Source organism: Eptesicus fuscus, chromosome 6 (assembly GCF_027574615.1).
Source record: "Eptesicus fuscus isolate TK198812 chromosome 6, DD_ASM_mEF_20220401, whole genome shotgun sequence".
Lineage (NCBI taxonomy): Eukaryota > Metazoa > Chordata > Mammalia > Chiroptera > Vespertilionidae > Eptesicus > Eptesicus fuscus.
The window spans coordinates 16435732-16456742 of record NC_072478.1 but is presented as its reverse complement, the minus strand read 5'-3'; the positions used below and the strand labels follow the sequence as shown (position 1 = coordinate 16456742).

The 21011-nt window shown below is 52.7% G+C and overlaps 1 protein-coding gene and 1 non-coding gene across 2 annotated transcripts in view; both read left to right on the top strand.

The window, feature by feature from the left end:
- The window catches only part of CRTC1 (CREB regulated transcription coactivator 1), a 67373-nt gene that overhangs the window by 27175 nt on the left and 19187 nt on the right, over nucleotides 1-21011 (top strand). The window contains exons 2-8 of the mRNA XM_054717253.1: nucleotides 9545-9661; nucleotides 12338-12471; nucleotides 13384-13449; nucleotides 15485-15579; nucleotides 17609-17694; nucleotides 19849-19889; nucleotides 20336-20556. Of these exons, the coding sequence (XP_054573228.1) occupies nucleotides 9545-9661; nucleotides 12338-12471; nucleotides 13384-13449; nucleotides 15485-15579; nucleotides 17609-17694; nucleotides 19849-19889; nucleotides 20336-20556 (760 nt within the window). The remainder of the gene's footprint in view (nucleotides 1-9544; nucleotides 9662-12337; nucleotides 12472-13383; nucleotides 13450-15484; nucleotides 15580-17608; nucleotides 17695-19848; nucleotides 19890-20335; nucleotides 20557-21011) is intronic.
- Nucleotides 18120-18221, top strand: LOC114228026 (U6 spliceosomal RNA). Its single transcript, XR_003614112.1, has one exon. It is a non-coding gene; the product is annotated as a U6 spliceosomal RNA (small nuclear RNA).

Here is a 21011-nt window from a genome sequence, read left to right as displayed (position 1 = left end):
TTCTATTATAGAGAAAGGGCAAATAGTGATATTAAAATATTTCTTCTAATTAATTTTCTTTCAATGGGCACGAATTCATGCACCTGGCCACTAGTGTGACTATAAGCCTAGGAACACCATGGACTGCCGGAAGTTACCAGAAGCCGGGAGAAAGGCCTGGAACAGACTCTCTGTCAGAGCCTCCAGAAGGAGCCATCCCTGACCACACCCTCCAGATCTGTGACAGAATAAATTTTGTTGTTTTAAGTCTCCTGGTTTGTGGTCATTTGTTCTGGCAGTCCCAGGACACAGAGTGCTAAAAGTGGCAGAGAGAGGCTCCAGGGTCAAGTTCCCACCAGCTCTTGGAGAAGTGTCTCTCCTCCAGTGCCCTGCCACCTGAGAGGCTGCCCAGGGGTTGGAAGTGTACACCACCCTGACCCCTATCTCTCTCCCTCTCTTTTTCTCTCTTTTTTTTTTAGCTAGGCAAGGGACTTTATTAAACTTGTTCAAAACTTTATTCCCAGGCTTCCTCACTTAATTAGCTGCATAGAATAAATTGTGAGCTGCAGCATCCAAAGGATTTGGTCTTAAAAATATCAGCGATCTTCCCTGCTGGTGTTGGTCAATAGTTAGAGCATCTGTCCTCTCAATGAAGGATCAAAGGTTCAATTCCTGGTCAAGGGCATGTACCTGGATTGCAGATTTGATCTCTGGCCTTGGTCAGTCAGGGCATGTGCAGGATGCAACCAATAAATATGTCTCTCTCACATCAATGTTTCTCTCTCTCCCTCTCTCCCCATCCCTTCCACTCTCTAAAAATCAATGGAAAAAATATCCTCAGGTGAGGAGTAATAACAAAAAACATACACAGCCTGGCCGGCATGGCTCAGTGGTTGAGCGTCGACCTATGAAACAGGAGGTCAAGGTTTGATTCCTGGTGAGGGCACATGCCCAGGTTGGGGGCTTGATCCCCAGTGGGGGTGTGTAAGAGGCAGCCGATCAGTGCTTCTCTTTCATTGTTGATGTTTCTATTTCTCTCTCTCTCTCTCTTCCTTCCTCTCTGAAATCAATAAAATTATTTTAAAAAACACACACAAACAAAATATCAGAGATCTGCCTGGTGTGGCTCAGTTGGTTGACGGTCTTCCCATGCATCAGAAGATCACCAGTTGGATTCCTGGTCAGGGCACATGCCTGGGTTGTGGGCTCAGCCCCTAGTAGGGGATGTGCAGGAGGCAGCTGCTCAATGTTTCTCTCTCTCTCCTTCCCTTCCTCTCTCTGAAATCAATAAAACCATTTAAAATTTTTATACATGTATATATCAGAGATCTGATCTTATCAGCTCCAGAAGCCAAGTGACATGATAATGCAGTCACAGTATAAATGAGCAGCTCTACGTTCCCTTTTCAAGCTTGACCATCTTTAGAAGTTAACTAGATTCTGTTTGCCTCATTCTTGGAAGCTCCTCTGGCTGAAAGCATCCAGCCATGTGGATTCCCCAGAGCCTCCTGCTGTGCAGGGCCAATAGCCCCTGAGGAGGCCTGGAGAGCTTCTGGAGATCACAAGGAAACTGGGTGCCCTTGGCTATTTAGATGGGGTTGCACTGTGTGCTGGGGTTGGCCACCTGCTTCAGGGGATACTGGCCAGCAGTAAGCATACTCAACTGTGCTGTGGGAACCAGGTGCTCAGACAGATGGGGTGAGATTGGCGTGCATGTGCTGGTCATCTTGTGCTATTCAGGACAGTCAGACTTCTCTCCTAGGATACAAAGACATGGAACTAGCGGTAGCAGATAGCTGAAATGTAAAAAGTCATCTAGCACAGCTTCTATCAGATGATGGCAGAAGGTAGCTTTGTCTTCCAGTTGGCCCTTGCTGGTGTCTCTGGGCTTGGCTTTCAAGCTGCGTGTGGACCCTGCAAAGCTCAGCCCCCCACTTCCCACTCAGAACCCTCACACCTGTCCCAGATCAGCCAGGGCTTATATAAGGCAGAGATGATGAAGTGGGGGCAAGTTGCATTGCTCACAGCATCATGCTCCAGCCCTGTGGACATGATGTCCAGATGCAACCCAAAGGGAGGTGTGCAGCCAGGCTGAGCTACATACCCAGCAAGTCTCCACATTCCTGCTGCTCCACACAGTGCTCCCAGGATAGAGCGAGGGAGGGAGAGAGAGGAACATCAATGACAGAGAGAATTATCCATTGGCTGCCTCCTGCATGCCCTCTACAGGGGATTGAGTCCACAACCCTGGGCATGTGCCCTGACTGAGAATCAAACTGTGACCCCCTGGTTCATGGGTCGATGCTTGACCACTGAGCCACACTGGTTGGGCATATTTTTTACTGGTTTTTAGAGAGAGGAAGTAGGAGAGAAAGAAACATTGATGTGAGAAACATTGATTGGTTGCATCCCGAACCCACCCTGACCAGGGATCAAACCCACAACCTGGGTATGTGCCCTGACTGGAAATTGAACCTGCCACCTTTTGGTGTTCCAACCAACTGAGCCACACCAGCCAGGGCTTACTAGTTCATTCTTTGTCCTGGAGTGTCAGCTTGAGGTTCCCTGTTGTCAGCTCTCCCCAACTGTCCAGTCTCAGGGGCTTAAAACAACAAATTTATTCCCTTATAGTTCTAGAGTCTAGAAGTCTCAGATCAGGGTGTGGACAGGGTTGGATCCTTCTGGGGGCCCTGAAATAGAGCCTGTTCCAAGCCTTGCTCCTGGTTTCTAGGGGCTGCCAGGAACCCTTGGGGTTCCTTGACTTGTGGTTATATCACCTCGATTTCTGCTCCCATCCCTGTCTGTCTCTCTTCTCTTCTTATAAGGATACTAGTCGTTGGATTTAGGAATTTCCCTAAATTCAGGATGATCTTGTCTCAAGAGCCTTAACTAATTACATCTGCAAAAACTCCATTTTCAAACAAGGTCAGATTCTGAGATTCCAAGTCAGCCCAGCACAGGGGCTGAGCTGCTTCACCCTCTGTTCCAGGTCCATCTCACAGCCTTGCAGCCACTTGCGATGCTTTCCAGGTGCTCCCATCCATTTCCCAGCCCATGACCCCATTGAGCAGGTGTGTCACTTCATGTTTGGGAAACTGATTCTGGAAATGCTGCTCACGATTTTCCTCCCCTCTGCTGTTCAGCAACACCTGAGGAGCACACCTCCTTACCTCACTGACTCTTGCATCCAGGGCCAGGCATAAGAAGGCCCCTCCCCACAGGACACTCTGTAGCCTGGGGGCTTCTAATGGGAGAGTCCAGAGGTCCCTGGTCATGACTGGCTGTGGGGTGACTCTGAGCTTCTCAGCTGTGGATAGTCGCTTCCTGGGGTGGGCACTGGTCCTAGAGTGTGCCCAGGGAAGCCCGGCAAGCAGGACTCCAGCCATCAGGGCCCACTGGCCCACTGGCAGACACAGGCAGGCAACATATCCCAGAGCAGGTGCCATGGACTGAATTGTGTCCCCCAAATTCACATGTGGAAGCCCTAATCCCCAGTATGAGTATATGTAGTGATGGGGCCTTTGAGGAAGTGATTAAGGTGAAATGAGGTCATAAGGGTGGGGTTCTGATCCGGTATGACTGGTGCCCTGATGAGAAGAGGAAGAGGAGAGAGTCCTTTTCACACACACCCAAGGAAAGACCATGTGAGGACATGGCGAGAAGGTGGCCATCTGCAACCCAGTAAGCGGGCCCTCACCAGAACCCCACCCTGCTCCCAAACCTCTAGAACCATGAAAAATAAGTTTCTGTTGTTTATGCTGCCTAGTCTCTGGTACTTATTATAGCAGTCTGGGCTAAGATAGAGGGTTGTTTTGGAAGTAGGGGTCAGGGAAGACTCCCTGATGAGGTCTATGAGCTGAAATCCAGGTGATGAGAAGGAGCTCCATGGAAAGTTCTAGAGAAGGGTGGAGTGAGTTCAAGGATCTAGAGGCAGAAGGAAGGGCCTTGTGGGAAGTTGGGTTTGTTAGGAAAAGAGCCTGGATTGTGACTGAGACCCCTCCTGTCACTGGGCAACCTCAGGGCCTGTTGTCCCTCAGTATCTCAGTTTCCTCGTTTGTAAAAGGGAGGTTAAGCCCTGTCTCCCCTGCTGAGGGCTGCAGCAAGGCCTCATTCAGGGTGGGCTCCCAGCTGGCTGGCAGGTCTGGGGTCTCATTCTCTGGGAGAGAGGCCCACATGATCCAGCTGTGCTGAGCTCAGACCCCGAGGGACCCTTCACACATCCCAGCCGGAAGGTCTGTGCTCAACAACTGCACCAACAGGGAAACAAACGTGCTCCCAGCGGACCCTCTGATTCAGCCGGGGCCAGGAACTTGGCAGCAACCACAGAGCCTGATTAAAGGCATTCCGAGACTCACTCGGTGTTTGTGTATCTGGTTCTGTATTTACACTTTGGGAACGAATAAGGAGGCAGCTGGGGAGTATCTCACTCAGTTTGGAAGTTAGGGGGGGGCCGGTGACTCAGCCTGGAATCCTTGCTGGGCCACAAGCCTGTGATGCTTTCATTCATTCCCTCATTCATTCATTATTCTCTCCCTCACTAAGCAGATGTGTGATTCAAAACTCCAGTGTCCTGGCATTCTTCTGGGGGTTGGCTGGGCTCCTCACCGTGGAGCCCTTGGTTGGCATGAGGGTAGGCTGTGATGTAGGACCAGGGCAGCAACAACGTTAATAAGAATTAACTCAAAGTCTCGAAGTGGAGCAAATATAGGAGCTAAATCTAGAAGGAAGCATAGGTGTAACTCCTCCTGGCCTTGGATTTGGTGATAGCTTTTTGGATATGACACTAAAAGCACAAGCAACAAAAGAAAACTAGGTTAATTGGACCCTATCAACATTTAAAACTTTTGTGCATCAAGAGACTATCAAGAAAGTAAAAAGAACTCACAGAATGGGAGAAAATATTTGCAAACCATATAGTTGATAAGGGATTAATATTCAGAAATATAAAGAACTCTTATGACTCAGCACAAAAAAAGACAAACCCAGTTTTAAAATGGGCAAAGGACTTGACAGACATTTCTCCAAAGATGATAGACAAATGACCAACAAGCCATGAAAAGGTGCTCAACATTACTAGTCACCAGGGAAATGCAAACCAAACCCACAATGAGATAAGTCACATCCATCAGGATGGCTACTGTTAAAACAACAGAAACCAACAAGTTATAGGCAAGGGTGTAGAGAAATTGGAGCCCTTATGTAGTATTGGTGGGAATGTAAAATGGTACAGCCACTATGGAAAACAGAATGGCTATTCCTCAAAAAATAAGTTACAGTCACCATATGACCTGGCCATGCCACTCCTAGGGATATATACCTAGAGATTTGAACAGGGACTCAAACAGATACTTGTATACCTATGTCCACAGGAGCACCATAGTCACAATTGCCAAAAGGTGGAAACAGCCCAAGAGTCCCTCAGTAGATGTAGGATACACACAGTGTGGTTCATCCACACAATGGAACTTTATTCAGCCATGAAAAGGAGTGAAGCACTGACACATGCTACAACATGGAGATGAACCTAGAAAATACTGTGTTGAGTGAAGGAAGTCAGACACAAAAGGCCACACGATGTGTGATTCCGTCTATATGAAAGTGCAGAACAGGCAAATCCATGGAGACAGAAAGTGGCTTAGTGGTTGTTGGGGGGGAGGGAGATGGGGAGTGACTGTCAATGGGGATGCGGTTTCCCTTTGGGTTGACAGAAATGTTCTGTAACTAGGAAGAGGTGATGGTTGCATAACATTGTGAATGTACTAGATGTCATTGAATTGTGTATGTTAAAATGGTTTGTTGTATGTTATGGGAACTATGTTTTGATAAAATAAAATAAAAAAGATGTTTAAAAAGAGAGCGAAAAGCCCTGGCCAGGTTGCTCAGTTGGTTGGAGGATCATCCCCTACACCAAAAGGTTGTGGGTTCAATTCCCAGTCAGGGCACATACCTAGGTTTCAGGTTCAATCCTTGGTCGGGCACATAAGGGAAGCAGCCGATCGATGCTTCTCTTTCACATCGATGTTTCTCTCTCTCTCCCTTTCTCTCTCTCTCTAAAGTCAATAGAAACATATCCTCCGATGAGGATTAGTGGGAAAAAAAAGAAAAGCTATCTTGGGCCTTCCTTTTGGGGCATCTGCTGGTACAGCCATCTTCCTCAGAATCCAGGTTTCCAATCCTTTACATAGTGGGTAAGGGGAGACCTGGGGAGAGACAGCATGACCCATGGACACGTGGCATGAGTGGTCACTGCTATCTCTTGCAGCCACAGGACGGAGGCTGGGGAGTCACAAGTCAGAGCTGGTGACCCTCAGTCCTCCTCTCCCTGGAATAACTAGGCCCAGGGTGTTTGGTGCTATCCTCCATGGCCTCAGTGCGATATTCATAGCCATGCGCATGTCACCTCAACTGAGCAGTATAGGGGGAGGGCCCAGTGTGGGGAATGGAGCCCAGGAGGGGCTGTCTACCACCTGAAACTCACTACCTGCTGCCCAAGCTGAACCTGGGAAGGAACCTGGAGGGATGCAGCGAGACAAACTGGGTGAATACACCTGTCAGAGAATGGTGGCCCCAGAAAACCCACCATGGCTCCATAAGACTCAAAATTAGATCCTATTAGGGGTTCTTGGGGCTCTCTGCATGTGTCCCCATGGCTGCTGGAACACTTGGAGAACCTGGTGAAGCTCCGGTCTTTCCCTCCCAGAGACACTCCCAAAGGTGGCTTGAGCCAGGGTGTGCAAATCCCCCTGGGCCCCAGTCAGTGCTCGGTCCCAGGAGCATCATGTGCCTGAGCTGGCAAGGGGACAGTGTGTGCTCTTTGCTTCCCTCTCATGGGTGGTTCTCAGATTGGGCCCCAGACTGGGGCACATGCTGCCTCTGCACTCGAACAGCCATCTGTTCTTTCTTGAGCCTCAGTTTCCTGGAAGTTGGGGGTAAGGGTCCCATGTGGGCACAGGAGAAACATGGTTCCTGCCTGGGACCCTGAGTGTGTCCAACTCTTGTTCCTGCCCTCATATGTCACCTTATTTTCACTTGTTCCCCATGTGTGCTGAACTCTTCCACTGTGCCAGGGTCCTTATGGGGCCGACAGTCTGATGGGATGAGACAGACAGACCTCAGTCAGGTAGTTTTGTGGAGGAGGTGACCCCATTGGGGTGAAGTGCTCAGTGTTGGGCTAGCCCAGTGGTCGGCAAACTCATTAGTCAACAGAGCGGCAAACCGCGGCTAGCCCACTGGGAAGATCCTCATAGGGGAGGTAACACCAGTGCAAAGGCCTCACAGCAGCAGCCATCGCAATTGCGGAGCCTGGTGGTCGGGGGAAGCAAAGGGCCAGACTGTGAAGCCTTTGTGGTGAGAGGGGACAAACAGGCCTGTCCAGAGCACACGACTTCTCGCTGGCCCAACCTGGCTTTGCAGGACAGAGCTCAGCCTTCAGCACACTGACTCCCCTTAATCTCATTAGAAGGCCCACCATTTGGGCCAGATCAAGGCTGGCTTGTCTAGAGAGTGAAGCCGGGGAGAGGCTGACAGGTGGGGGTGTCACTGCAGCCTGTTGGCGCAGGGGTTGGGGGACTGAGGCCTGGGGAGTGCCCTAAAGAAGTGGCTGCATCCATCACACCACACCTTCCCAGGGCCACTGGCCCCTTCCTGTTCCCTGCCCTTGTGGTCTCCACTTTACCCAGCCAATGGATGCTGCTACCCATGCTGGGGGAGTTGTGACCAGCACGGATGTGGGCCCTGACAGAAGCTGGGGATATACACTTTGCTGGGCGACCCCACCCCTGTAGGGGTCCTCTCAGCAAGGTGGGACTGAGGGAGGCTGGAGAAGTCACCATTTACACAGGGCTCTCTACAGAGGAGTGGGTGTTGGGCAGGGACAGATGAGAAGGACATTTTGCATGTGCTGAGAGGGTAAGGGGAACAAAGGGGCCCAGGGCTGAGATGAGGAAACTGGTGGGGGTAACTGAGGGCCAGAAGGGGCTGTGGCCCCAGAGGTGGTTCTTAAGAGGTGGAAGCAGGGCTCAAACACAAGGAGGGAATCGAGTGGGTCTCAGGTCTGAGGTTACTTGTGCCAAGGCATGAGTGGGGGCCCTAGCCTGTGTATTCCTCATAAATATGGGAGGGACACAGTGGGGTATTCATGTCACAGACAGACCCTGCGCTGGGCCCCGCAGACTCTTGAAAACCACCTGGGTAGGAACAGAGCAAGGTCAGCCTCTCTCCCACTCCACACAGCCTGCAGGAAACAGCTGTTTACCTGAGTTAGGTGCTCTGCTGAGTGGGTGGCCAGTTTCCAGGCTTCACTTTCCCTCCAGTGTCTAAGGCCGGCCCCCTCCTCCCCCCCCCCCCCAGGAAGCTGGGCACTAGTTGGGAAGCGGATTGTGTGGGTGGCCAGCTGGTGGAGGCCACTAGAAGCTATTGGTGAGGGACCACAAGTGGCCTTATTGTGTACACAGAGTTGACCCTAGCAACCGCCCCAGCTGGGAGAGCGACACCACCCCTTCCTGTATGCCCAGCCAGCCACCCCTTGTTCATGATACCCGTCTCCCACAGCAGTGTGATGGGCTCCAGGTGGTGCTGCCTGGGCCAGGGCATCTGCTCTTGTCCCCAAAAAGTGGAACCAGCTGCTTGAGAGAGAAGAAGCGATTGCCTGGCCAGGCCCGAGGCAGCCGTTGCTGGTCAGGGAACCTCGGGCTTCTGATTCTGAAGTGGGAGAAGTCCCCAATTCAGTGATGGGCAGAGGACTGCAGGAATTCCGCCAGCCCAGATGAGAGCCAGCCACTGGGCCCAGTCCTGGTGAGGCAGAGGGACAGGCAGAAGGAGCCTGGGGCTTTGGGCAGGACCCTTGAACTCAGGCAGATCTGCTAGTCTTGTGTGCTGCTGGAGGATCCACATCCTACACTTTGAAAGTCAATGTTACACTTCTGAGCTGACCCCTCTGATTCAGGCCATTGGAAAGAAGATTTCTCTTGTGTCTGTCCAGGCATCATTTTGCAGCCTCTGGCCTGTGCCCAGTAACAAAGCCTTTGGCCACGATGAGAAATGGCTCCCCCGGGTGGGTGAGAGGCCGCTTTCTCGGGCTGTAGGCTCCAGGCCGGCTCTATACTCTCACTCAGTCACAAACCTGCCGTGTCAGCCAGCAAAGAAAGCTCCCCGAGGTTCACAGAAACTGGGGATATACACTTTGCTGGGCGACCCCACCCCTGTAGGGGTCCTCTCAGCAAGGTGGGACTGAGGGAGGCTGGAGAAATCACCATTTACACAGGGCTCTCTACAGAGGAGTGGGTGTTGGGCAGGGACAGATGAGAAGGACATTTTGCATGTGCTGAGAGGGTAAGGGGAACAAAGGGGGCCCAAGAGTCCTGGGGAGGACCTCTTGTGGCACCTTGGGTTTCTGATTCTGCCTTTTTGGGTGGAGAGACACTTGGCTTCTTTGAGAACCTCAGTCATGGGGTCCTACACCCTCTGTGATTGGTGCTACTGACCCCACCACATGGGTCCTTTCCAGGCAAGGTGTGCTGAGGATGGCCCCCCCAGCCCTCACTGCAGCTGCCGGTTTCTCTTACAGCTCCAGCTCCAAAAGTCCCAGTACCTGCAGCTGGGCCCAAGCCGTGGCCAGTACTACGGCGGGTCCCTGCCCAATGTGAACCAGATTGGGAGCGGCACTGTGGATTTACCATTCCAGGTGAGCAATCCCCCACACCCTCTTCCCACACTGCCTTCCTATGGGAGCTTGCCCTGGCCTCCCACCTGGGTCACATCCACTCTGGGCAAATTTTTGTGTGATGGCTGCTTTGGACAGTCAGGGTCAGCACACTATTGCTGCAGCCCTCCCACCCCATACCCTCCTACTCCTTTCCTGTCCCTGGGATGGCCTGGCCAGGCCTTGCCCAGATCCCCCCTGGCCTGTCCCCTGTCAGCATCAGCAGACCCTGCAGCAAGGCCTCAGTCTGGCTGCGAGCGTTTCGGCAGCCACTACACCTGTTGGCCGTCTGTGCAGCAGCGGGAACCGCTTAGGGCCTCTGGGGCTTGGCTCCATCAGCCTCACTAATCCTCAAGCCCAGAGGTTCTCAGAAGGAGGCCCTGAGACCTGACCCCACTTGTCTGCAAATGTTTCTTGGCAGAGACCTATACAGCATGGCTCCCGCAGGCCACAAGGCCGCCATACACATTCTTATCATAAATAGCGCGAGATAAAACTCACCACCTGGGCGCAGTGCCAGCCTCTTCTCTGGGGCTATGCCTGACCCTGTTCTACAGGTGGAAGTGGAAGCAAGGTGGGCCAGGGAGCCAGGGCTGAGAGCCAGGCCACTCCAGCATGGTGTCTGCTCTGCAGGGACAGGTCCATGGACTGTCACACTTTTGTCCCATTGCTGAGACAGGGCCCCAGAAACAATCACATCTGTCCACATGCTGATAGGCCAGGTGGAACTTGGCTGGTCCTCAGGGAGCTCAGTTCCCACCTGAGTAATCCACCAACTCCTACTCCTCCCATGATAATGCTGCCAGGATGCAGCAGGCCACTGGCCAGGGTCCCCCAATCTGGCTCTGGGTCTGCCCTGCTCACCTCTGGGCCCCTGGGGTATGGCCTCTTTGAACAGCCTCATGAGAACAGATGCATAGGGCTGTCCAGCTGACCAAAACCTGACCTCTTTGTCAGGATACTTCCTCCTCCCTGGCTCTCCCCCTCCCTCTATCTTCCTGTCCCTCCTCCCCGGAGGGGAACATCTCTCTGGGCACCCAAGCTGGCCCTGCCTGGGTCACCGTGGCCCCAGGGCTAAGGGTGCAGGGCCTGCTGGGTCCCAGGACTGAGGGTGAGGCTGGAGCATCTCAGAGTCTGGTTCTTTGCATTCTAGCCCAGCGGATTTCTGGGGGATGCCTTGGCAGCGGCTCCTGTCTTTCTGGTAAATGAGCCCCTGGGCTGAGGCTATTGGTGTCCCCAGTGTGGCTGCCCTCCTGGCCTGGTGGGAGGTGTCCTGTCTGACAAATGGAAACTGACTTGCTCTGCACCCCTCCTATCCCCCCGTGTCTGGGGACATTCGTGTGGTCACATGGAGAGATCCCACCCAAGAATTCAAGCATGTGCACCAACGCTGCATGTTTGTTCCCATGACACATGCACACAGGTGTGCACAGATTCTAGACTCGGCCTGGTGAGCTGGGCTGTGGCCAGGCCGAGCTTCTCTCTGCCTCTGGCTCTGCTTCAGCCACCTCAGTTTTCCCTCTGCTCCCCAGGCATCTCTGAGAGGAGATGAATGGCCTCTGCCCTCTGGTGTCCCTGCTAGAGGGTGGGGTTCCCTCCCTCTGCAGCTGGGCCCAAGTCGTGGCCAGTAGTACCCAGTACTACAATGGGAACCTGCCATCTCCCAAGCTGGCAGGTCTGTGCTGGGTCAGAGAGAGACAGGGGTCCTGGACACTGGAGAGCAGTCAGACCTGAATGCCAAGTGAGGTGTTTGGATACATGGGGAAGAGCAGGATTTCTGCCACTTTTTGCCCCACTTCCCAGATAAAAGAGGAAGGCCCAAGGACCAGATGGCTGGGGAGGGGGGCAGGCTGTGTCCAGAGCTGGCTAAAGTTGCCAGTCTTACCACAGTCAGATGGCAAGAAGCCCCACGGTGCTAGGGATGGCAGAGAGCAGGCTCCTGGGGGCCCCAGGGGCATGGAGCTGGGAGAGGGAGTAGGGCCTGGCTGGGACCTCATGCCAGCTCCAGGTGCTGGAAGAAGCCCTATTCTGCCAAGCCGTGGGCTAGGGCCCCCAAAAGTGCCTGCACTCGGCTCATGGTGTTGCCAGGATGTGGTGGAGAGCACTGGGGCCTCATCTTAGTTGAGGCTGACCCCAGGCTCAACAAGGAGCCTGCGGGGAGCCAGCACTTGGCCAGGTGGCCCTTGACATCCTCGGCTAGAGCCTTGGGCTGTCTCTTGGCAGCCCCTCCAGGGATGACGTAGGTGGGAAAAGGAGGCCAGCCAGGCCCGAGAGAGCAGGCGGAGGCCTGTCTGCACCTGGTGAGGCTGAGGGTGGGGGTTGGGGGTTGGGGACTGCTCAGGCCATCTGCACCCCTGGCACCCTGGCCAGCACTGGCCCCGAGCTTGTGTCATTCTGCCTGGCCTGTGCATGCCTGCCGCACTGCACGCCTGCCATCTCAGCGCCCAGGGTCCTCAACTTGCCCCCAACCCCATAGTGCTAGGAGGCTGGGAGCTGGTCAAAGGAGGAAATAGCTCTGGGTTGCCTCATGGTGGCCAAGGTTGTCTCAGGAGTGGGAGGCCATGAGGTCAGATCCTGGGGACAGGCTACAGCTGATAACCGTTTTGGGTTTCTCTCATTTTTTTCCCCATCTCCTTCTCTCCCTCTCCCCTCCCCCAGACACCCTTCCAGTCCTCAGGCCTGGACACCAGCCGGACTACCCGGCACCATGGGCTGGTGGACAGAGTATACCGGGAGCGCGGCCGGCTCGGCTCCCCACACCGCCGGCCTCTGTCAGTGGACAAACATGGACGGCAGATATCCTTTTCCCAGAGGACTTGGGCAGGGAGGCAGGGCCCTGTTGGTGACTGCAGGACCCTGAGTTCGTCTAACTAATGGAGCTACCAGGTCTGGGGATGGATTGGGGCCGCCCCAGTGGACTTCCCAGAGGAGGCAGTGAGGCAAGCTGAAGAACCTTTGGCTAGGTGGGGACTGAGGGACACAGGGAACAAGGATGCAGCAGTGGCCGCTGGAGCATGCAGCCTGAGGTGAGAATTGGGGAAGGTGATGTTGAATCACATTGCACTTGGATGCCCAGCTGGGCATTGGGGCCCAGGAAGGCTGTGAGCAGAGTGACTACACATTAAGGCCATGTTGGTGTACCCCTCTCAAAACACAAAATTCCTGTCTGTACCTTAGCCAAGCAGAGAGAGCGTCAGAAGTTCCCCCCGACCTTGGCCACCCCTTGGTGCTCAGCCAGCCAGCCCCACCCCCACCCCCAGAGTCTGAGTGCTGCTCTGGGACCCCCTGCTTCCTAGAACAGAGAAGTCTGTTCTTTGCTGGTTCTCATTTCCGTGGCTGGGGGAGCCCGACCAGCTGGGCCCCAGACAGAGCCCTCAGGCCCCGGGATCCGCCCATCAGCCCAGAACTAAGAGTCATGACCTGGGTCATCTGAACTAGACTCCCTGCCGTCCCCATGGGCCCCAGTTTCACAGCTGAGGCCCCTCTTGGAAGGGGTGTAGCCCGCACGTGTGCTCGCAGGGGGTGAGTGCTGAGTGCTAGGTGGATGGGGCCACCCCTGGGGCCACTCGCAGCCAGGAAGGAAAGGGCCCCCCCGCTTCCCGCCCTGCAGGCCCAGCTGTTTGCAGGTTCCCAGTAGCCTGGCCACCAGGTTTTGGGAGCTAGGGTGGAGCTTGAGTCAACAGCACCGACCCCTTAACTCTCACTCAAGCGGACAGCTGCCCCTATGGTACTGTGTACCTCTCGCCACCCTCGGACACCAGCTGGAGAAGGTCAGTGACCCAGAGCCAGCCCCTAGCCCTCTTGTTGAAAACAAAACCAGATTTTCATTCTGGTTGTGTTTGGAAAATCAATATAGTCACTTAAAAATGACAAAACTAAGAAGCATCTAGGAGTTTTTAGAAATCAGTTCTATTTTTCTTTTTTAAGCAAAGCTGAGATTATATTGGATATTTAGTGTTGTAGCTTGCTTTTTTCCCCCCATTTAATGTTGTGGTTTCCTACATTGCTAAACATTCATGAAAATGTGATTATAAAAAGTATTATACATTTATTGCTAGAAGATTAGGAAAATAAATAAATGCACCCAAAGGAGGAAAAAACACCTATAATGTCATTATCTAGAAAGGTCTAAAATAAGTATAAATACCTATAATAATACAGGTGATGGCTGCACCCAATGTGAATCCATTTAATGCCACAGAAGTATACACTTAAAATGGTTAAGGCCCTGGCTGGGTAGTGCAGTTGGTGAGAGCATTGTCTCAATATGCCAAGGTTGCAGGTTCAATCCCCAGTCAGGGTACATACAAGAATCAACCAGTGAATGTATGGATGGGTAGAACAACAAATTGATGTTTTCTTCTCCCCTTCCCCCCCCTCTCTAAAAATGAATAAATTTTTAAAAATTAAACTATGAAAAAAATGGTTAAAATGGTAAAGTTTGTTACCCATACTTTACCACACAGAGAAAATGTATATGTGTATATGCAATTTCAGTAAAAAAAAGACCAAAAGTAAGGAAACTTAAAAATATATATGTGTATCATACAATACGTAATATATTTAACTCAATAGCATAATTAAATTCCCACCAAGTACTTATCATATATCAGGCCCTATTCAACCATCAATACAGTAACTGATATAAAACACACAGAGCATTGCGGAATAGGTGCTATTATCATCCCCATTGTAGATATAAGGAAAATGAGCATAGAGAGGTCAGAATACTTGCTCAAAGACACATATTTGCGGGGTGGGGGGCGGGGGGCTAGGACCCTGACTGGTTCCTCACTGCTCAGCTGCCCTGGGATCAGAGACTGGCTGATCCTTTGTAACCTGCTCCTCTCCCTTAACTAAGTTTCTTCCATGTCACTGTCAGTATCTCAGTGTCTGGGTCATTCCCATTGGGTGCATGCAGCTCTTATTCTCATCCCCGAATTGCTAGCTGCGCTGATGGACCTTTGCATGTCCACCCAGCTACCCTTGGGCACCCATAGTGTCCTGGGCAGCTGAGGGCTGTTCTGAAACCCCTCCCTCCAGGCACCTGTAGCTGGGGGCAGATTGCCCCTGACCCTGGTGTGGAAGATGGAGCTCTTGGCAGCATTAGGGCTGATTGGAACAAGACCCCCACCTACACACACACATGCCATTCCCTCCCCTTCCTACCCAGGGGCTGCATTCTTTCTGGGGCCTTCTCTGAGCCTTATGTCACTGCCTCCTCTTTCTGCCCATCACAACTGTACGTGATTAAACCAGAGAATTAATCACGTACAGTTAAAGCCCACATGCTTATTGCTTTTTATTAGCAGTTCACTGTGCAAGTGTGTAAACACCAGGGAGATTCTACTGATAGGATTGTCCACCAGAACTCAGTTTGTAACTGAGTGTCCCAGAGGGTGGGGTTGCCCATTGGTGTTTTTCACCAAAGGGGACCCAGTGATGGGCTAGGGGCTTATACCCACAAGGCTTGGCCACTGTGGGTCCATTGGGCCCCCTCTCCAAAAGGTTTCAGCAAGAAGGCTCTGTCCTTTCCCTAAAGCAGAGAAGTGCGCAGGGGGTGGGGAGATGGGAGGGCCTGGGAACAGACAGGCAGGTTAGGACAGAGGGACATCTCTTCCGCAAACAGGCTTTGCAGACGAAAACCATGGTCACGGTCACTCCTATGATTCTTTTAAGAAAAATGCTCAGGTGCAACAGCCCCCCTCTCTGTTCCATCTGGTGTGTCCTGGATCAAGTGGAGCCAGGACTGTCATCCTTCATCATCCTTAAGGGCCCATGCTCACTGTCTCTCTCCTCTCCCAGGACCAATTCTGACTCTGCCCTGCATCAGAGCACAATGACACCCACCCAGCCAGAGCCCTTTACGGGTGGGTCCCAGGACGCACACCAGAAAAGAGGTATGGGCCAGTAGATGGGCATCTTTCCTCAGGTCAGGCAAGTCCAATGGTAGTCCCTGTGCTCCCAGAGGTCACAGCTCATGGTGGTCAGATCTTCGAAGAAAGATTCAGTTGGTGCTGTGGGACAAGGGAGGGACTCGGGGAAACTTCAGAGACGGTACTATTTGAGTTGGGTTTTGAAGAGTGTGTAGGAGGTTTCTGTGCAGAGAAAGCAGTGCCTGTAAACACCCATTGCCTTCTGTTCATGGATTCAGCATGGCCACGCAGTCTGGGGACCTTGCGTGTTTTTTTCAAATGTTGGGGACAGCAAGCTCAAGCAAAAGGGGCAGTTGTCAGCTCATGACTAAGCAGGCCACAGCTAGATGTTCAACTTCAGGTAGAGCTTGACCAGAGGCTTTACACTGGGCCATATCCTGGCTGTGCTGCTCAGAACCCTTGTGGTCCATACCCTAGGCCCATCCTGGCCTTGGTGGGTGGGGAAAAGGCTGGTTCTTTCCCAGCTCTTGCCCAGAGGCTCCTCTCCAACTGGGCCATGTACATAGCGCTGTGGCTGGGCAGATCTGTGCCCAGGCTCCCAACCTCTCCTCGGAGCCAGGCATGGGCAGCATCACTGGGACTTCCCAGGAGGGCACATGCCATCTTAAAAACTGGGGCAGCATCATCCAGAGGGGAATGCGATGCTGTGAGGCCAGCCCCAGGAAACCCCATAGGGGCCTATCTGCCCCAAGACACCGAAACCAGAGAATTAATCACGTACAGTTAAAGCCCACATGCTTATTGCTTTTTATTAGCAGTTCACTGTGCAAGTGTGTAAACACCAGGGAGATTCTACTGACAGGATTGTCCACCAGAACTTTACCCCTGCAGGGGCTCTCTTTGCACTCCATCTTCCTGGGACCCTAGCTCATCAGGTAGTGAAGGTGAGATTGCAGAAGGAATTGTCTTCATAATAAAAGCCAGGGTTCTAAATGTTCAGAGGTGATGAGGACACTGTCCCTGGAGCTTCCTTCCTGTTTCCTGTACTGGGAGGCAATTCTGAGGTGGCATCTCCATGGTGGGTCTCCCAAGAAATCTGGGCTTTGGGGGTAGGTAGGGCTCTGTGACTGTGGAAGAGAGCTGCAAGCCTGGAACCCCTGGCACCTCAGAGTCCAGTTGGCCTTGGGGTGTGGGGAAGTGAGACATGTTACCTGTCCTCATTCCTCCAGTAGGGGGCCAGATAGTGACGGAGTCACGGCTCTCCCACCCCCCAGCCTGGCCCTTCCAGGTTTCAGGAAGGCGGGATTGACCCATCTGGCTCTGTTCAACACATTGAGGGAGCTTCATCCTCCCTGAAGTAAAACCCTCATTCAGATTTGACCACTCATGCCAGCTGATTTAACACGAATGCAGGCCTGAACCTCCAACAGGCATGAAGAAATCGGGTCTCATCAAGAAAATGTTTAGTCTCACTGTTACCAAAAGGTCCAAGGAAAGGGGCCTTCAGGTGCGACTGGTTTCATGGCTTCAAATGATGCCCATCCAGTCTCTCAGAACTTCCCTTCCCTCCTCCTCTCTTCCCCTCTTTCCCTCCTCTAGGGTTGGCTGGCATTTCAACTAACTCAAGGGGCCACAGCTACCATGAGGCTCCACCCAACCCATCTAACCCTGAGCAATGTGACACTGTGATGATGGCCCAAGAGGGAGAGTCAGGTGTGCACAGGGCAGTGGCCATTCACAGGAGCCGGAGAGAAGTTCTCAGCTGTTCTTTATAGCCCGCCATCTCCAAGGCTGAGTTGGTCCCATTGGGAGACTGAATAATACATGTCCTTAGCTCCAGAGCTTAAGTCACAGGTTCTCTGACTTTTTTTAAATGTTTTTGTTTTGTTTTAATGAAATCCATTTTGTACTTTAGTACAATCCCCAGAAGTCACTATTGGGGCACACTGCTATCACGGTTATGACTGTATGTCAGGGAAGTGCCCTCCTGCTACCGCCAGGCAGCTGCAGAGATTCCCTTTCTGACTCTCCTTCTCCCCACACCTCACTCTAGTCTTACTACTAACAGTCCCAGGAATGGAGGAGACCACATCAGAGACGGACAAAAACCTTTCCAAGCAAGTATGGGACACCAAGAAGGTAAGAGCCTTTGGGCTTTTGGAAGTGGTTTCTTTTTTGGTCTTTCTTTAAGCACATCCAAGCAAAGATGATGAAACAACACATTGAAGGAGCTTCATCCTCCCTGAAGTAAAACCCTCACTCAGATTTGACCACTCATGCCAGCTGATTTAACACGAATGCAGGCCTGTTACACTGGTGAAAAGCATGTAAAGAATTAAGTAAGCCTGGCAGCGTGGCTCCGTGGTTGAGCATCGACCTATGAACCGGAGATCACAGTTTGATTCTGGTCATGGCACATGCCCGGGTTTTGGGGCGTGCAGGAGGCACCCAATCAATGATTCTCTCTCATCATTGATGTTTCTACCTCTCTCTCCCTCTCCCTTCCTCTCTGAAAATACAATTAGTAAAAAAATATGTTTTAAAAAAAGAATTAAATACAACCCGTGCTTCCTTTCACAGCACATACACTAAAATTGGATAATACAGGGATTAGTATGGCCCTGCACAAGGATGACACAAGGACATCAGGGTCCCTGCACCTGAATGTGGTGCTGCCATACAGAAAGAGAAGATGGCTAGTGTTGGGGAAACACCCTGACATCCTGGGAGTAAGAAGAGGGTGGCAGAGCCCAGCATCCTGGTGAGATTTTTTTTTTTAATCCTCACCCATAGGTATTTTTTTCATTGCTTTTTAGAGAGAGAAGAAGAGAGGCAAGGAGGGGCAGAGAGAGAGAAAAAGAGAAACAGAAACATCGATGTGAGAGACACATCAATTTGTTGCCTCCTGTATGTTGCCTGACTGGGGCCAGGAATCGAACCCGAAACCTTTTGGTGGGGGACTGACGCTCTACTGAGAAACACTGGCCAAGGGTGGGTGAATTCTTAATACTGTTTATGTGGAATGTTTTTCAAAAGATTCTTTAGAAAGTCATTGTCAAGGTGCTTTGCAAAAATCCAGTAATAAAGCTAATGTTTATTCCCAGAATTAAGGAGCCTGTGGCCATGTAGAAACCCCTTCCACCCAGTTTCCTACAAAAGCTCAAGGTCACAAGCCCCCTGAGGCGGCCCAGTTACTGCCAGGCAGGCATTCCCTTCTCACTGGGTGGGTGTGTGGGCTGGCCCAGCCCTCCCCAGTGGGTCCACGTTCTTGTCTGGTAATCCCTAAAGAACACATCAACAGGAGTGTCTACCTGAGGGCCCCAGAGGCAGACAGGAATTAGGGAACGTGATACAGTGGAGCTCCTGTCAGCACGCAGGCTTTGTCCTGTCATGTCTGCTGCCATAGGAAGAGAGTTCTTTGCTTTGTCCTTGAATGAGAATCTAGAGGCCTGGCCTGGAGCCTGCAGATCTCCGGTGGCAATAGTGTCTTTAGCTCAGCGGCCGCCAACCTTTCAGACCTCACAGACCACCAGCGGTCCGCGGACCACCGGTTGGCGACCGCTGCTCTAGCTCACAGACGTCTTACTGTCCAGGGTTTCCCTAGGACCCCTTCTCCTGGGCTAGCCTGCAGGGTGGCCAGAGTTCTGGTCCTCAAGTGGTGGCGTGCTGGGGTCCCCATGGGAGTCACACCTCTAGGCACCAGAGGAAGGCCGGTCCGCTAGTGCCACAGGGGCAGCCTCTTCGTTTCAGGGCAACCAGTCCAAGCTGCCTCAGGCTTCCCCACATGATGTTCTTTCTGGGGGTGGACAGACAGATGCTGAGCAGAGGCAGTCTCTGCCCTGATGACTCCCTCTCCTTCCCATCCTGATCCAGGAATATATGAAGGGTTAGCCTCAGCCCAGGTTTCCAGTGGACTCTACAGAGCCTGGTGGCCAACAGCTGTGGCACAGCCTGAGGGGCTGAGATATAAAGAGCAGGCAACACGACCCCCCCGGGACACCAGCTCTAACAAGGCACCACATCACCCCTGGACTGTGCTACCTTACCAGGCAGACACAGTGAAGCTGGGAGGGACCACATGGAGATCCTCTCCACTTAACTCTTGGTTTAGCCCCTGGGCATGTCTGGGGCACCCCCCCACACACACACACACAATCCCTTAGGGACGCTCTTCATCTGTGGGACTCCCTGGGACCCCATAAGCTTGCTTCTCCTTGAGCGTCACTCAGCCCTCTTGGGGAGATCAACCATGCTACCAGGAGGCTGCTGAGCCTCTGCTGTCTTCTCTTTCAGACAGGGTCCAGGCCCAAGTCCTGCGAGGTCCCCGGAATCAAGTAAGTCACAGTGGGACCTGCCCTGCATGCCTATGGCCACCAGGGGCTGCTCAGCCGGTAACCCCACCCCACTTCCCACCTGTTCACGAGAGGCTACAAGTCCAGACAAGCGGGATGCTAAGCTGCTGGTGGCCATCCAGCAAGGCTTGCCCTGGGGGATGCTTCCACCCCTTAGACACACTGTCCCCAGCAGGAGGACCCTCATCCAATCCCCTCTCCCTGCCCTGCAGGGATAGGCTGCTTCCCATTGGAGGTTTGGGTTGATAGTTGTTTCTCAAGTATGACAGCATCTGATCGCAGGATGTCCTTTTGCACCAATTAGTGGGGTTTTTTTTGCAAGCCCCCCCCCCACCTCATATCCCCCACCACTGCCACCACAGCTTCTGGGGGAGAACCAGCAGTCACAGTCCAAGAGGTCAACTCCCCTATGTCTGGCCTTTTCCCAGCATCTTTCCATCTGCTGACCAGGAAAACACTACAGCCCTGATTCCTACCACCCACAACACCGGGGGTTCCCTGCCTGACCTGACCAACATCCACTTCCCCTCCCCGCTTCCAACCCCGCTGGACCCTGAGGAGCCCACCTTCCCAGCGCTCAGCAGTTCCAGCAGCACCGGCAACCTCACTGCCAACCTGACACATCTGGGCATCGGCAGCACTAGCCAGGGTAAGGCCGGGAGGGCGAGGACACTTCCTACCCTGGCAGAGTTCACCTGCTAGCAAGGACGGCGTGTGTGTGTGTGTGTGTGTGTGTGTGTGTGTGTGTGTGTGTGTGTAAAAAGAGAGAAAGAAATACGACTGAGCAGGGTCACTTCCAAAATGCTGGGCATAAAGTGGGAGCAGAGCCCCACATGGGGGCTTGGTGTTACTAGGCTATCCCAAGGCGAGTGGTGTTAGGACAGCGGGTACAGTCTGGGCAAAGGCCCCACAATGGGAAGGCTCATGTTGTCTCTAGGGATGGGACAGTGGTTGTGAGGAGTGCTGGGAGCTTTAGAGAGTGGGGTCCACCAGACTTTCCCTTTGTCCTCTTGCCCACCCTGAACAACTGGCATGTCTATTAGCCCCACCATCAGGCCCAGCCTAACTCGGACCCTCCTCATCCTGTACAGCCTCCACCTGCTG